This window comes from Nipponia nippon, unplaced genomic scaffold, assembly GCF_047370975.1.
Source record: "Nipponia nippon isolate SJK-2023a ecotype South Korea unplaced genomic scaffold, ASM4737097v1 scaffold_3, whole genome shotgun sequence".
NCBI classification, from domain to species: Eukaryota; Metazoa; Chordata; class Aves; order Pelecaniformes; family Threskiornithidae; genus Nipponia; species Nipponia nippon.
This window is the reverse complement of record NW_028262347.1, coordinates 28,302,592-28,320,326: the sequence shown is the minus strand read 5'-3', so window position 1 is coordinate 28,320,326 and position 17,735 is coordinate 28,302,592. Positions and strand designations below refer to the sequence as shown.

Sequence of the window (17,735 nt, the reverse complement as noted above, 5' to 3'; positions counted from 1 at the left end):
ACAACTGTCTGGGACTGGGAGAAATCTGGACTAATGGACTGATTACGCTGAGCATTTGTTGGGGCCAGGAGCCACATGGCCCCAGTGTGGGATGTCCGTGTCCCAGCCCCCGCTGTGCCAGCTGCTGCCCCTGCCCACATCTGGCAGAACGTTGCCCCCAGCTGAATTCCAGTCCCTCTATCACCCACCATAATGGCTCAAACCTGCAACACATGTGGGTCTTAAGCAACTTGCTTTTTATATCTCCTTTTGTGGTTGTGCTACTTGCCTGGTAGGAACCATGAGCAAGACTGTGGCCTCATGGTCGTCCCTGGGACTTTTGCCACTGACTCTTCATGGACACTGGGTTTTGCTCTGCCTTTGTGTGTGTTTACACAGTATTTGCAAAATGGATTTCCTGTCCTTCAATTTTAATAGAAGATTGAGGTATCTTTTTCCACATGAAATTTTTCTCATTAATATTTGCACAAATGGATAATTCTTGCAGGCACTATTTATTTTTGTCTAAATTTTGTGGAAACAAAAATCCTTTCCAAGCATGTCTAATAAGCAGATGAAAACAATTAGCAGCTACAGTTAGAATTTCAAACTTACTTATTTTCCCCTTATTTTAGGAGATATTATTTCTTTTGTTTCTTTGTTTATTTTTTTAGTTTGTTTGACCTGGATGCTGAACCTCACCTTTCATTTACATTGTTTTTTCCATACTGAAACTGTTCTAGCTAGCATGGTTTCAAGCTCAGTAGAGGTCTGTTGTGCCGTGTGAATGCCTAGAGACATAGATGGGTTTTTTTACTGTTTTGTCTTTAGCTTTATCATAAATAAGGATACTTTTTGGATTGGTTGGCCCAAACTAAATCATCGAAATTTCAGGACCATTAGAGATATTTATTAAGACATTGGGGTTTGCTTACCCCTCCCTCCCCCCCACAATGATCCTATGAGGATAAAGGTAGCATGTTCCCAAGTAAACCCCAGCCTTTGAGAAAATTCCCAGATCTGTGAGTTGTCCCAAATGCATGACTAGAAAAGAACATGTTTTGCTCTGTAAAACTGAAATAACTTCGCAAGCTTCATCTGTCTTCAGATATATGCTGGGGTAGGCTTGGATTTCTCTCTATCTTGAAGACTGTTATACAGCCAAAATTGTATTAGGATTTCTGTTATGGGAATTATATATCCTTTTATCTGTTATTATATATCCCCATATCTTTTATGGGTATTATTATATCATTTCATGTGTCGTCATGACATGTGTCGTCTTATCCAAAAATACCAGGTTCTATTGGTTAGGTTCTATTGGTTATCCTGAGAAAGCAGGATAAAGCAGAGAGAGGCAGCTTTACTAAAGACAATGAAAGGTGTTGGTAGTTGAATTCATGTCAAAAGTTGATTAATTCCTCTTTCCTAATGCCATTGAAAATGTTAAATTAATTACTGGAGTTATATTCGGTTTTCCTGTCTACTTCTAGGAAGTGGGTACTAATTTTAAATGTTATATATTACTGTCCTGCAAAACCTTTGCTTAAACTCTTTAGATTTATTGCTTTTGCTCTTTGGATTAGAGGCTAATATTTTTCCGGGGGAAAAATGTTTCTTGTTAATACTCGGTATTTGATATCATTCTTACAAATGCCCAAAGCTGCAGTAAAAAAATACAATCGCAATATTAATAATGCTTTAAAAAGTAGATGGAATGCAAACAGTATTGGACTCCAGTGAAGCAGTGAGCCAATGTGAAGCTCCCTATGTGATTAAACACTTCTGCATCAGAGAATATAATCCAAATTTCACCCTGAAAAATGTGTTTACCATCCATTCAAATCAGCGGAAAATGTTGTACGTGTTTGAGGATGCAGTTTAGCCCACGGTAGCTGATTGAAAACTTCATCTTAACTGCTGTTTAACCCTTCTGCTGAAGAAAAACTCTGGCATCCACTTTGCTGTTGCCTTCCCGTACGTGTTCAAGGATGGAGTGCTGCATGATAATGAGTTTTATCCTTGTTTGTGTTTGAAGCGCTTCCAAATAGTAAATGGGGGTGTTCCCTCAGCCGGGATGTAGGTGCCTTTAGTTAAACTCAGTGTGTCTGGATACAAGTAAATTCCATCACCTTCAGTGGAAACCATGCAAGTGCTGAGAACAGGCAGAGGACCCACACTTGTACTATGGCTTTATTTCTATCCTTTGCTCTGTTTTCCCCAGTTCCTAGTATTTAGTGTTTATTAAGTGTATTGCAGTCAGAATCTGAAATTCCCAAATGTCTGTTTCTCCCGGTATTGCAAACACTGGCCTTACATATGAATCACCAGAGAACATGGCACGGTGGCAACATTTCACCGTGTCCTTTTGCCTTCTCAGAGGATTAAGTAGCTCCTTGTCTGGGGACATCCTCTCCTGTGACATTCTCCAGATCTTGCCAGTTCTTCACCATGGCTTGTCAGTCAGATTTCCACAATGGGAAGATCCTATTGAATCTACCAAATATGGGAACCCTGCTATAAGTTTTTGAACTATCCTATGAAATTTAATATCAGTTCTGTTCATGCTTCACAACGGCAATATGTTAAAACCCCGTTACATTTTATCTTCCATTAAATCCCATAGAATTCAGCTACTCTTCTTTGTATCAGATTCCATTGGATTTTTGTCCTTATTATCCCAACCTTATGTATACAAAAGAGATAGATTGCAAGGCATGTCCATTTGTGAGAAAGGGATGATTGCCTCCCTCTCCTGGTTATATTCAGAAAGACCTGACCAACAACAGTTATCTTTTTTGTCTGGATAACTATGGCAGGCTACATGAGAGGAGGAGCTCTGAATGCAGAGCGTCCTAACAAAAGGTGGGAGAGATGAGGGCCAGCCAGGAGGTAGGTAAAGTCAGCACAGAGTACATGAAATCACAAAAATCGTTAGTGACCTGTTGTGGTTTAACCCCAGCCAGCAACTAAGCACCACGCAGCCGCTCGCTCACTCCCCCCCGGTGGGATGGGGGAGAGAATCGGAAGAGTAAAAGTGAGAAAACTCATGGGTTGAGATAAAGACAGTTTTAATAGGTAAAGCAAAAGCCGCGCACGCAAGCAAAGCAAAGCAAGGAATTCATTCACTACTTCCCATCGGCAGGCAGGTGTTCAGCCATCCTCAGGAAAGCAGGGCTCTATCACGCGTAACGGTTACTTGGGAAGACAAACGCCATCACTCCAAACGTCCCCCCCTTCCTTCTTCTTCCCCCAGCTTTATATACTGGCCATGATGTCATATGGTATGGAATAGCCCTTTGGCCAGTCTGGGTCAGCTGTCCTGGCCATGCCCCCTCCCAGCTTCTTGTGCACCTGGCAGAGCATGGGAAGCTGGAAAGTCCTTGACTGGTGTAAACTCTATTCAGCAACAACCAAAACATCAGTGTGTCATCAACATTATTCTCATCCTAAATCCAAAACACAGCACTATACCAGCTACTAAGAAGAAAATTAACTCTATCCCGGCTGAAACCAGGACACCTCCTAATTGCAGAACTGAATCCCATGTTTTTTCTGGAGGGCTAAAAAGGGAGAACACCATGCATGGTCATTATCAGTCAGGAGGACTGTTTGCCAGTTCTCTGGAGTCTTCTTTCCTTCTGAAAACACATTTACAAAAATAAGTATGTGTTTGTTCTTCTTCAGATGTAAGCTGCCATGATAAAATCAGCTTGGGGAGAGCTCAGAGACATCTTTGCTGCTTCCTGAAAATTGCTGCATGTTTTCTTTTGTTTGTTTTCAAATTGAGAGGTTTTCATATAACATGCTTTGAAAGAACTCCTTTTATGCAAATAATACCACATTTCTCTCGTAAACTAAACACAGGCTGGGCCAACCTCTGCCTGCAGATAAGCACGCGTGGCTTCCAAAGTTCCCCTGACTGCAGCGGGAGGGCTTCTTGCTTATCTGAGGAGAGTACGCGCCTGAAATCCCTGCAGGGCACAAAAATAAGGTAACAACCAGTGAATTGTTTTCACAGTACAAAAAGCCTTTCAGGAAGCAGCAAGGAGCCATAAGAGGTGGCTAAAGGATAAGTACGTACCCCTTTCCCTTCTGGAAAAGGCAAATCTGAAGGTAGGTTATTTACCAAGACCTCCATTGCATGCTATTAATAGGGGTAAAATCCTGTCAGTCAAATATTTGACTAGGCAGGGTTTATAGGGATTTCAAAGACATATGAAAAGATAATGCCTGTGTCCATTAGCTAGTTACTTGGAAATGCAATGTAGGTTAATTCAGTCTTTCTTTAAAGAGTAATGATTATCTTCATTAACAATATATAAGATTTTTAAAGATGTACTCTTCTGCACCTATCATCCCTGTTAAGTTATGCCTTCTACATCTCAGTATTTACCCTGTATCATCTATTGCTCATTTTAAATGAGGGAATATTGAGATTCTGTCATGTCAACAGATCTTCTGCCTTTCAGGCTGTTTTAAGCACCCCGTTTTCTAGTCCTTAGTCAGCTCAACTATCACAGGAATCGATGAGAATATTGTTTGCATAAAGAGTGCAGAGTCAACTCTTGGAAAAGGTGGTGGCTTCGCAGTAAAGGAATGTAACTTATCCTGACAAACCTTAGGCCTGAAACCAGGCTTTTGTGTGAAAATCCAGATGTGTAAGAATTTAGATTTCTCCCATTATCACTCCCAACAGCTGTATCTTGTTCAAATTTAAATTGCTCAAGTGAGTAATTATTAATCACAAGAGTAGTCCATTTTTTATTTGAACATGACATACATGGTGTTAATAAGCAATACAATATAATTTGAATATTTTAAGTAGGAGCAGGGATGTAAAAGAAAATGTTCTTGGTAAGTGACAGTGACCTTTGCTCAGTGCATGAAGTATTTAATTCAGTGCTATCAACTACTTAACAAAACCTCATGCTCAGGAGCAATTGTTGAAATATAAAGTCCTAAATTAAAAACATACATTAACTGACATTTCCAATTTTACCACTGCCATTTTATTTTCCTTTTTGATAAGCAGACCAAGCTTAAAATTATGGGTAAGATCCAGAGAGGCTACTTTGGCATCTAAAACAGGGTTTAGAGTGAAATCGGGGCATAAGTCCAAGAAAGGGATCCAGAAAGCTAACACTCGCTGGCCACAAAGCTCTCAGGTGCTTAGATTAACCATGCCTGCACTTCGTGCTGAATATGCCCTGGATCTCACCTGAGCTTCAGCTCTGCAGGAGAAGAAATCACGTGGAGCAGTAAGAGGCCCTCGGTCCTGGCCGGGTTACAGCTCCCAGCTAAGCTCGTTTGCAGTCCCCAGACAGGATGGAGCCAGGCACCACAGACGGGTCCTGCTGCTGACAGGCAGCCTCCAGTCCCAGGGTAAATCCCGGCTCTTCTTCCTGGCCCGCTCAGCTCTGAAGCATAAGGACTGCTTTGCCTAGGGGGATTCACATCCACACCTTCCACTGTCTGCATCTTCCCACTGGGACAGGAGGAGGAGAGCGAGGAACGGCCTTCAGGGTGGGATGCTGGATCTCTCACGGCAGAAGGGCAGGGGACAGGCAGGGGCTGCCTGCGCCCAGGGGAGAGCAGGTGGCAGAGAGGGGCAGAGCCAAGCCCTAGTCCCAGATTTAGACCTTTGGCCAACCTGTTCATGCAGGGATGAAGACCATGGTTGTAAATCAACTCCTTTATGGTAGGCACCATCCTACAGCTCAACCTTGCTGTGCTGTGCCTGTTGTGAACACCGGGACTAAGCCCTTCATATTTTGGAGGTGTTTTGTAAGAATGAGCTAATTTATCCTCATGTCACCCCTGTGAGAAAGGTAAATACTCTCTGAAGTTTGGAAACAGCCTCTTTGCTTATCTCACGAACTCCTTGAATCTGTCTCCAGATTCCCAAAGGAGACATTCCGGGATCTGAACAAGTCCAAAACCTGGTACCAGACCCTGTATAAACAAGAACCCTGAGAGCAGCGGTTGCACATTTAAGTTTCCCAGGTCTCCCCAAAATGAGGGATGAGGAAAGGCTGAAAGAAAGTAAATGAAGCAGCTGAAAAATCTGTTCAGGAAAAAAAACCAAAAAGACCTCATTAGCATGAAAAAACTCAGACCACTCAGCCATCCCTGAACACCTTCTTCAAACTATTGAGCTTTTCAGCATCTTCTGAAGGTCAGCACGGTATTTCAGAATAAAAGCTGTGGCTGACAGACCCTCGCTGAGGGACATTTGCCAAAAAACAGGAGCTGAGGCTGCTCCAGATCAGCCACTCTGCTGATTGCAGCTGCGACACTGTTGCCTCTGGTGAGAGACGGGATGTCAGATAGGCTGGTCCCAGGCCATTTCGGGATTTATGAACACCAATACCGTAAAGTCCTTGGAAGCAGATCATGAATCACAGGTTCACAGCAAGGCAGCAGTCATGCCAATGAGCCATCATTAACTCAGTTTCTAAACTGAGTGAAAGTAGGGCATCAGTTAAAGTGCATTGCAATAACGTAAACTTGCAGTGACGAAAGTGAGGTCAGCATTAAAAAGAAAAGGTCATAACCCCCTAACCAAACACAGATGGGAAATGAACGCTATCCTTGACATTGCTCCTGTTTGATTATCAAAAAAGCTGCTATGAAGCTAAGTAGACCATCAGGTTATTAACTTTGGTACCAGATAAAGGATGTGTTCTGCTAAGCTAAGACATAAATATAGACTTCATTACTTTCACTAGGTGGTTTACAAGCACAGCCAATTCAGTTTTCTCTGTAGCCATTCTGAGGGTCTGCGTCACATTTTTTTCATGGGGCAAAGACCACTGAGTTAGTTTTGCCTGGAGGCAGTTTGTGTTGGGCAGGGCTAGTTATCTCACATACAACGTTACACGATCATGGTTATACTGCTTGTGGAGCCAGCTTGGGCATGGAAGGAGTGCACTCTACTTTCCAACACTAAATATAATACATGTGGACAAATCACAGTATCGACAGGCTGTGCCAGGCTAGACTGCTTCAGCAGCCTCACAAAAGCTCCTAGATGCAAGGGGTGGGCTTGGAGGCATCCTAAAGGCCTCTGTGCAGTGCAGACACAGGTCCACAAGCAGAGCTTTTTCCTGGTTTCTCCTGTACCTGATAAGCCACCCCCAGCAGGCTGAGTAAAGGAGAGCTGGCAGTCTCATTACAGCCCTTGGGCAAGCTCTCTGAATCTGGGGGCCCAGCTCACTCTTACAGATGTGCTGGTCTCGCTGGGACCCTGCACAAAGTTTGGCTGTGACACCTCGACTTGGTGAGCTGTGTATCAAGCAAGGCGTCAGCAACTTATTGGAAATCCTTGACCCTAGGTTTTGTCACTAATTTGCCTTGTGGCTCTCGGAGACACATTGACTGAGAAGGGTGAAGTCATGGCACCCAGTGGCATGCTTTATGTGTGCCCGTGGAGCAGAAAAGCCGCTGCCTGACACTGTCCTGCCAGCTCTTTCAGAGAAAAGAACAGAGCCAGCACAATTCCTTTTGCTTGGTATCCTAGGTATTTGTACACACCTTGGAGGAATTCAGGGACTTGCTGGGTTTAGTTGCTGTTATTATTATACTTACTATATTTACTATGACATCAAAAGGAAACTGAATAATTTGGTGTGCATGTAGATCCTTTGGTACAGTTTTCATATAATATACTTCATCATCACTATCTATTGATGTACAGAACATTTTTTTTCCTTAGAGATGGATGTTTGGCTATGAAGGGTTATTGTCTCAGGGACTCCTAAGACCCATTAGCACCAATTGACAATTAAACTGCAGGAAATGCCCTGCATCAAGATCATTCATAATTGCTGTTAGAACATTTAGATCAAATCTGTATGCTGTCTTGGTTACTCATGGCTATCTGCCTTTTAATCTTTTTCATTTTATGACCTATGCCATTCCTTTAATTATCACAGTATGGAAGGCTGTTAGCTTTACAAGACAGGAAAGGCTTCCAAAATCTGCTCTGCATTTCAATACAAGAATTCAGGTAGATAGATGTTATAACCATAAAGCATAAAGTAGAAAATCTAGGTAAGTGCTGAGAGTAGTTAAGGGAATCGAGCTAAAACTGTGCTTGCAGCCAGGTTTGCCAACTTGGCTCTTTAAGAAAGGAGGAACTGCATTCCAAGGAAATTACACTGTCCCCATTCTGTACAGACAACCACAAAATGCTCAGACTCATGCAAAGAGCTGATCAACGGGATCAACTCAGAAATACAAGAAAACTGCTTTCTCCTAATGTAAGGTGTTTTTATGCACACCAAAAAGGACTTGCATCTTTACCTGAACTTGTCTGACTTCCTTGGTGAACCAGGGCACATGTCTGCATTTATCTCAACTGTCTAGAGTCAAAGGTCTTGGCTTTGCATATGCGGTGAAAATACATTAAGAGATGAATTAGTCTGTCCAAACATGTGAAAAATTGGGTGTGAAACCCAAATATCTCCATATTCACTCACCTGAAACAGAAGACCAACCTTACCCTGTGTTATTGGTCATGACACGTACAATAAGAAGCACAACATGTTATTCAACCCCACACAGAGCTCCTTTTCTACTTGGGCTGAACACTTGGACTGAATAAGATGTTCACATGTCAGTTGTCAGGCTGAATTATTTACTGTAGATACCAAGCTTAAGTCTGTGCTAGAACTGGATTTATTTTATTGCCAGTGTAGTGGTAAAGAGCCACAATAGCATCACAGGTATTTTCTTACTGAAGCTCCACAATTGCTGACTTGCATTTCAGATGAACGGAGTGGATCAATAGTGTTGTGTTGTGTTCAAAGTTTACTTTCTATTTTCTTGCTATTGCCAAGCAATATAATTAAAAACATCCCCCCATCTTTATGCATCCAGATGTGGAAAGCTCTCCTCCGGTATTTAAAGATCCAAATCCATCTGGAAATATAAGCATAAACAAACAACGAGGGACCTACCTTATTGTGGATATTTCCTCCCCATTTTTCAATTATTCTTTGTATATTTTGAACTTCTTTTCTAGTTCCTGTTCTTTACAGAACTGATTCCTCAGCCTTTAGAATGAGTACCACTTCCTCACATGAGAAATTTCCCTGAATCCCAACAAATGCTGTATACCACCTTTTAAATTAGTGGTTTTGAGCAAGGTATAGCTCTTGATCGGCTCCACTCATTTGTAATATACGAGTGAGTGAGTGCTGTGGTTTGTTATGAAAGAATCTGTAGTGCTATTGTAGCCCATCACAACAAAAAATGATTAAATAAATCTGGTTGTGCTACAGACCCAAGACATGAGTTGGCTTTAGAATGTTAAGATCTGAAGCAGATTTCAAAGAAAATGCTCTACACTTTATTGCACTGCAGGACACCTACAAAAAATAATGCTAAATGAGTAGAAGGATAACATTTTCTCCACTGCAAAGGATAGATTAATGTTCTTTTTTTTAATGCCTGTTAAAAATAAACCTGGCAGACAACGAAAATGCTTCTATTGATAGCTGCTGTGAATTACAATGGTATATTGGACCCAGTAATGGACCATGTATATTAAAGAGTATATTTTATGCAGAGAGAATTTATATTCTTTCTTTTATTTGAATATTGTAAGAAAAGGCTTACAGATCAGTTGAACATGCTAATGAAAGCAATTTCTTCTGACACACACGACTGCACTGGAGATGTAGAGGATTTAGTTAAAGGTAGATCCTCCAGCAATTGCCTAGGCTGTGCCCTGCCCACCAGTTCTTCACCGTCAGTCATCTGCATGCACACACACCTCCTGGGAGTACCACAGAAACCGCCCAGCTCTGTTATGAATGAATTTATGACCTAAATCACCACTACTAAGTCCTGTGACTCTATACACTGGGAAGATGCATCATGTAAGCATATATATCACGCTGCAGGAAAGTTATATTCCCATCCTAGTCAGGATGAGTAACCTAGAGTTAAAATAGCACTGAAGACAAGGGAACATGGATTTTAACTCAGCCATTTGAAGTCAACTCAGGGATCATTTGTATCTTTGCTGCTGACTGACTTTCTCAAATTTCCATGTTCTCTCTGTTATTTTAACTCAAGGTAGCTAATTCAGGTTAGCAATTCTGACTTAAGAACATTTTTAATCCGTGGACATAGAAAATAGGTTAACCTCAATAAGTGTTTTACATATAACCAGTCTTGTCTACGATGCAATCGGTTATTTGAAAGGTCTGATGAACACATCCGCTGTGAGCTTAGTCTGTTGAAGCTGATGCCAGTGCTGTGACAGATTTGCAACAACAGATTAAAGTTGAGTGGATAGAGCTGTTATCATCTCCCCCTCTCAGTTGCCCTGTCCTGTTAAATGATGCTGCTCTCTCCATGGCAGGGCATCTGATCCACAGGGAACCAGGTCCTGAACTGGCACGGATTTTGGTCCAGGATAGTAAAGCAAACTGAACTCTCTGGAGCAGTAATCACTGTGGTTATCCTCTATAAATTTGCCACCACAAGTCTGTCAGAGCCCATAGTAACAAGATGTACTATCCCACTGGAAAAAATATAAAACTGTGCTATCAAATAGTTCCTTAAAGAAGGGAAAAGGCTACAATAGAGTCTGTGAAATATGAATTAACATGGCTCTGCTGGTACCTAGCCAGAAATGACCTGAGGACTAAATGAGTGATGTGCAGGACCCTGTCATTTCCTTTTCTGTAATAAAGCAAGGGAAAATGAGATGCACCAACCAACCGACAAAACGCTTGCTCTCATGTCAGCGTGTTGTCTTAGCTTGTGCAGATCCATGGAGTGCTTTGTGATCAGAGTTAAATGGGACCCGAGCTGTTGAAATGAGGGCTAGGAAAACAAGCATGACTGTGTTTTCTGGCTTCCTTGCATATGACAGCTTGAACATTATTCCACAATAAGGCCAGGCCTGACTTGTCAGTACGGTGGCAAACAGCGTGAAGAAGAGACATGATGTTCAATGTTTACAAATTATCACCCAGGCCATAATTAGGGAGAATGAAACTTGTAGGAAGGAGGTTGCCATTGATGGTACACAAACACTCAAGACCAAGCCTGGTGGGAAGCATCAGCCATAGCACTTGAGGTTGCCAGGCACACTAAAATGACACATCATTACTAGCCACTTGCAACAGCTGACCAAAATCCATTTTCTGATCAGTTATACAAGCTAGTGTCTGCTGAGGGATAGAAAAATGAGCACATCATGACACAGGCTTTGAAAATATTTCTTACAAAAGAAATCATCCATCCACAGCTATTGCTTGCTGATAGTTATCACAGGCCAAAGCTTGCAACTCTTCTGTAGGCACATGAAAGACACTGACACACAAGTCACGGGAAGGTCACAGAAGAATGAACAGCATCCATCATTCAAACCAAGTAGAGAAACAAAGGGATTACTTGTTTTCCTTTTGCAACTGATAGGCAGCAACTAGTTCTTTGACCTGTATTCAGAAAGTATATCTACAGCCTAAGTATGTTGGTTCTAATTCAGCAGAACTCTTTAAGTGCTTAAGTTCAACTGAAATTACATTTGAGTATATGATAAGGAGAACTGGGACTATTGGACCTCTGAAGATAGGTGGGACTGAATTTTTAATTCTCCAGCGTTTTTGTGCTTCTTCAGGATGTATTCAAGTGAAATGTGTTTGCAATGACCTGGTCTGGAGGTTACAAAAAAGCAACTCTGTGCTGCAGGCTGCAGCAGTGAAATGGAGAAAGACCCTGGGTGAAATACAGGTAAAAAAGAGGCACCAAACATCATGGAGTCTCACTGAGGAACAGTGGAGTGTGTGTGATGTGAGGACTGTGAAAAAACAAATGCCTAAAAAAAGGAGTTCCACACTGTACTCTTCACATAACTCCTGTGTCCTTCCTAAGCTATAAATGTCTCACAGTAGAGCACGTATCTTCTGATTTCAGGCACCTTGAAGAAAGATACACAGTGTGCTGGAGACATGCATTGTGGGGAACCATCTTCCCTCGAGCTGCCTGTAAATCTCAGCCTGAGCTTCCCATAGGTGGGAATCAGCAGATTTCTCCCTGGGAGGATGCTTGAAACACCTCGAAATCATACAAAGGAAGACACAAAGATGGAGCTCAGTTATGAGAGCAAAGATGACTTGGTTTTCATTTGTTGCTCCTATTTTCCTTTCTGTAGTGGTGAAATATAGTCCCTATTATTCCTGGCATCCTTTGCATTGCACTGAATCCTGCCCTTGCTCTCGCTGTTAAGCTCTTTGCTTTGGAGCTCATTTACTAAAGGATCTAAGGAGGAATTTTCTGTCTCCAGAGCACAGATTTAAACCAGTGCTGTTTCACCAACTGCATGTAGGCAGAGTAGCCTATCTGAGGATACTGGCCTCACATCCCAAGATGTGGTTTGAGGGAAAGAATAAGTCAGACAGTATTTATGGCTCTAAATCCCTCTGTAGTGCACACTGGTATTTACTGTTGAAGAGCTAGGGATCCTCTTTTTCAGACACTGGAAGAATGGAGAGGATTGTAAACTGAAGACTGAGGGGCATACTGGGTGGGAGATCTATTTGGGAGCAGGTTAAAATATGAACATAGCACAGAATGTACTGCAACGTAGGTGCCTGTCAAGTAACCTGGCATCTTTTTTCCTGTATTGGTGGTCGATCATCTTCATCCTCATCTAACTGTTGTCCCACTTATTGTTTTCTCTCTCCACTGCAGTGCCACCTCTGTGATGTGGGTTTAAACTTGTTGTGGTGAACAATATACCTGCCTCCACGTTGTGTCAGAAATGGAGCGCTTTTGGAATTTTCTGCTTAATCTAGTATTTGTTAGAACATGTTGGCTCGTCAGAAGTGAATCTGCAGGAATGTATCAGTTTTAGCAGTTTCTTGGGTGGAAGTGCTGGCTGAAAGGAGGCAGTCAGACCAGGCTCCCACTCCTCCCATTGCGGGGACCAGCAAGGCAGGGACGTGAACAGGGTTGTTCTTGGATCGGGTGTGACTTCTGGGTGTTTCACAGAAACTTTGAAAGCTCTTGGTTTCATCCCAGCGCAGAGCAGGAAAAATTCTGTAATAGCAAGAAGTTTCAGAGGATGAGGAAACAGTTTCCTGCCCCACACAGTATAGAAGTCAGCACTCTGTGCACTGGGGCTATTTTCTAATTATAGCAATATCCCCGCTCTTTTTTCTTCTCTTTTTCTTTTAAACTTAAATCCATGTTTGATTTGTTTCCAGGATTTTGTTATCACTAATTAATATCAGATGATGTTGTTGATTTGAAGAAAGATCTTCATTTCTCAATACCAGAAGTGTGACTTGTTCTTACCAGCTAATACTTGCAAATAGCCTGTGTTTCTGATTTTTATCCCCAGCTCTCGTTCACGATTCTTATCAGGTAGCAGGGAAGGAGAACAATTCTTTGTTTCCAAAACCTATTATTTTGTGTAATTAATGAGGTAAGCCACAGAAAGGGTTCAGTAGATGCTGAAATAAAATGTCACAAGGAATGCAGGAGAATTATTGATGGATTGTTTTAACCAATCTAGTGAAAACACTGAATTTATACACAGCTGAAACAGTTCTGGTCTATAGTCATCTTTCCATTTTGCGTAAAGTCTTAATGAAATAAAAAGTCAATACTGAGCTCCTGGTTCCTATTATTAGTTTGTCATTTTCAAGGTTGTCTATTTAAAATCCTTTCAGTGGTCATAAGCATTTCTCTATTAGCAACAATTGCTTAACTATAGCCAAACTATAAGTATTTTCCCAAAATACGTGATCATATTGCTGCTAGAATGCATAATTGTTTTCTCCATGAAGAAGCTAAATTTGGCCTAATAACTGTGTCATGACATTAACAGAAAATGTCTGGTGTGACAGGGCATAGCATGGACACTGCACCGAAACGCTCATAACCACAGTTCATTTAATTGATCTTCTGAGGGGGTGAAATATCACACTAGTCATCTGCCTTTGGTTTTTCAAGCCACATCAAACAATTGTGTGGAGACGTAAAAAAAAGAAAAGTGCTAGGTTTTTTGATTTCATCAGTTAATGGCTGTAGGTCACTTGATACCCCTTTGTTTACAATACAGTGATATGCCTGTATCTTGTAAAGGTTCACCAGAGTGACTTACTGCTGTGGTACAGGGCCTAAAATAAAACTTGCACATGCCAAGAACCACATGATGCATAAAATATTCTAACAATATATTACAAAAACTTTGTCAACGCTAGGGAAAATCACTGTTCCAAGAAGTAGAGCTGGCTGAAAAAATCATTCTTTTTTCTAACCTGGAGCCTTATGAAAGACAATGATTTGGGGAGCTGGAGGGAGAGAGAGAGGGGTTTCTTCCTTTGGTCTGGTGGAGAAAAGTCTTTTCCTTGGTTACTCAAAAATGTCAACAGAATAAAAGAGAAACCCACTTCCAGCTCAAATCTTCACATTATTTCATGTCTTTCCTATTTCTCATTTTCGAGCAGCTGTGCTAAGAACCAGCTCAGCCCCTTGAGGAACTTGCCAAATATCTTAAATCCACACACTGAAGTGCTACAACTGCTTTGCCTGCAGTTGTGTCCTGAGCAGACTTGCTTTCAGCTACTTGTGCACCATCTTCTTCTAAACTGTATCAGTCAGCTGGTTTAATGCCAGTGTAGAAGTCGTCATCTCTCTTCTGCTGCTGTACAACACACCAAGGGGTCTTGCAAAATTCATCAGAAGAAAATCCTTCTGTGAATTTTCTGAAAGCAGTGAAATGGGTACCCACGAAGAACAGTAATCGTAGCAGTGTCTAGCACAAGACTGTTAATGACACTAGGCAAGGTTACAACGCTTCTTAAACTGAAATAGTTCAGCTAGTACATGCAGCCTAGAAACGGATTTCCGTTAACTGATAAAGTGATGTTTTAGTACATGAAATATAACCACTCTTTCCTTTAAATATATTTCGACAGATTAAATCTCTGACAATGAAGCCTTTTACTGCATATCCTTCTGGGTTTATCGTATTCCTGTTTGCCTTGCTGCCGCGGAGCCATGGACAATGCAAAGAAGCAGCTAAAAAATCAGAGATGAATTTGAGTGTAAAATACGATCTTCCTAACTTCATTGCAGAAACACTGATTCAGAATGTAGTTTTATACAAGCATCATGTTTATATTGGAGCAGTCAACAAGATTTATGTACTAAATGAAACTCTCCAGAACATTTCTGTGTACAAGACCGGGCCCATTTTGGAGAACCCTGACTGCGCGCCATGCGAAGACTGCAAAGATAAAGCCAATTTATCTAACAGCGTATGGAAGGATAATATCAACATGGCACTGCTCTTAGAAACTTATTATGATGATCAGCTCATCAGCTGTGGTAGTGTGTCCGGAGGCGTCTGCTACCGTCACATCATTCACCCTGACAACCCTGCTGACATCGAAAGCGAGGTGCACTGCATGTATTCACCCCGGGTGGACGGAGAAGCCGATAATTGTCCTGACTGTGTTGTAAGCACTTTAGGAACCAAAGTTTTGGTGACCGAAAAGGACAGGTTTGTCAACTTCTTTGTGGGAAATACTGTGACATCTACATTTCAGCCTCCTCATGTGCTGCATTCAATATCTGTCAGAAGGTTAAAAGAAACACAGGATGGTTTTGAATTTCTCACAGATCAGTCTTACATAGATATCCTCCCTCAGTTCCGTGACTCGTATCCCATTAGGTATGTCCATGCCTTTGAAAATGATCACTTTGTCTATTTTCTGACTGTCCAGAGAGAATCTCTCGACTCCCAGGCTTTTCACACTAGAATTATCCGCTTCTGCACTTTAGACTCAGAGATGCGTTCTTACATGGAAATGCCTCTTGAGTGTATTTTCACCGAAAAGCGGAGGAAGAGGTCCATCCGAAAGGAGGTATTCAACATTTTGCAAGCTGCTTATGTAAGCAAGCCAGGTGCAGCTCTAGCCCATGAAATGGGCCTTGGGTTGAACGATGATATTCTCTACGGCGTTTTTGCACAAAGCAAGCCAGACTCTTCTGAACCAACCAACAGATCTGCTGTCTGCGCCGTCTCCGTGCGAACCATCAACGAGTTCTTCAACAAGATTGTCGACAAGCAGAATATGAAATGTCTCCAGCACTTTTACGGGAAAGAGAGCAAATACTGCTTGAATAGGGTAAGTGACAATTAATTTGTTACATTTTGGGACTCTCGTTCTTTCTTTGCCTGCTTCATTGCCAGGTAGCCATCCCCTCAGTTTCAGTTACAAAATATAAGTCCCTGATCATTTCAGATTACTTAGCATTGCTGATGATTCATCTGTGTAAGGATTAGTTCCTGTAAACTGAGTAAGAAAATCACTGAGGTCCTTATGGTGCTAAAAATGTGTTAGTGGAACTGGGGAAAAAATCCTTTTTTTTTGTTTAATTTGTAAGTAATTGTTTTTCTTGAGAGACTGTGATGGAGATAAATGGAACATTTAGGCAGTTACTTATTTTAATGTCTCAAAAAAGTATTCATCAACTTTAGTATCCATATGCACTGAGGAGTCCCTGAAAATATCACTCATATTTTAAACTATGTTAATGCTGAATCACTGCCCTTCTTGGAAAAAAATGAAAGAGCTGGTTTGGAACATGCCATGAAGAGCCAGATTGTAATACAATTACTCATGCTTGATACATAAACGGTCCCACTGAAACCAGTTTTCTTAATGAAGAAGTGCCTGTGAAAAGTGTATCTGAATGAGGATACTGGTAGTCTGGGATGGGAGGGTTGCCTCTCTGTACACCACACGTTCAGGTAGTTGCTGCTTTCCAACCATTTGAAATACTGTATGTGAAGGAAGCATAGAAGTTATTTCTTCCCTTCTGGCCAGTGTCTGTGCCAGTGTCAGTTCTCATAAAGGAATACAGAATCTGGGAATCGGGTACTTTTAACATTTATTTTGAAACGTGAAACATTAGAGCTTTCAGTTGTACCTGCTTATGCAGCAGGGCCTTAAATGTCCTCTCTGGGGTCTTTCTGTTCTCAAATATAAGAAAATTGGAGCTCAGAGGTGGCACACTGTCCTCTTCCAGAGGGCAGGGCAAGAGCTGTTATGATGGGGCTCTGCTCAGCCTCGTGAGCCGGGATGAGGCCTGTGTCAGGATGGAGCAACAGCTCGACCTGCATTTGGGGCTGGATGGGATCCATCATGCCCCGTTGTGGGGATGGCTCCTGGTGAGAGTGGGAACCACAGGCCTTCATCACCCCTATACCACCAGGGTCTTCCTCAGCACAGCTGCCCAGCACAGGAACTGGATGACCTTTGGAGGTCCCTTCCAACCCAAACCATTCTATGATTCTATGACATCAGGACACGGGGCAGTGGCACATGCCCCGTTGGAGCGGGGAGCCTCTTGCATGAAAGGGCTGCTCTTCACTGCCAGGGGTGAGACAGAGTGGTGTGGGGAGAAGCATCTGTTACAGAGCTGCTGTGGCTTCTCCCCAGTAGTGGGAATGTGCTCAGGGGTGGGGTCCGTCCCAGTCTCATCACAACAGCCTCAGCTTTCGGGCAATGACTGCTTATCGCAGGCTCCAGGTGTTCAACACAGATGTAGGCATTGCCGGTGGATGCTGATACAGCAACCACAACAGACGTAGCATTTTATTCCCTTTTTTTGGGGGAAAGGCAATTTTCAGGAGCTAAAAGCAAGTTAGCAAACATTCAGCACAGTAACTTCTTATCTTTCTTCACTGTGTTATTGCCGTCCTAATTTTTCATTTC

The 17,735-nt window shown here is 42.0% G+C and overlaps 1 protein-coding gene across 5 annotated transcripts in view; it reads left to right on the top strand.

The window, feature by feature from the left end:
• MET (MET proto-oncogene, receptor tyrosine kinase) overlaps positions 1–17,735 on the top strand; it is a 137,351-nt gene that overhangs the window by 50,320 nt on the left and 69,296 nt on the right. For all 5 annotated transcript variants that reach the window (XM_087764060.1, XM_087764061.1, XM_087764062.1 and 2 more), the window contains one exon: positions 14,928–16,142. In XM_087764060.1, the coding sequence (XP_087620186.1) occupies positions 14,943–16,142 (1,200 nt within the window). In that variant the 5' untranslated portion in view covers positions 14,928–14,942. The remainder of the gene's footprint in view (positions 1–14,927; positions 16,143–17,735) is intronic.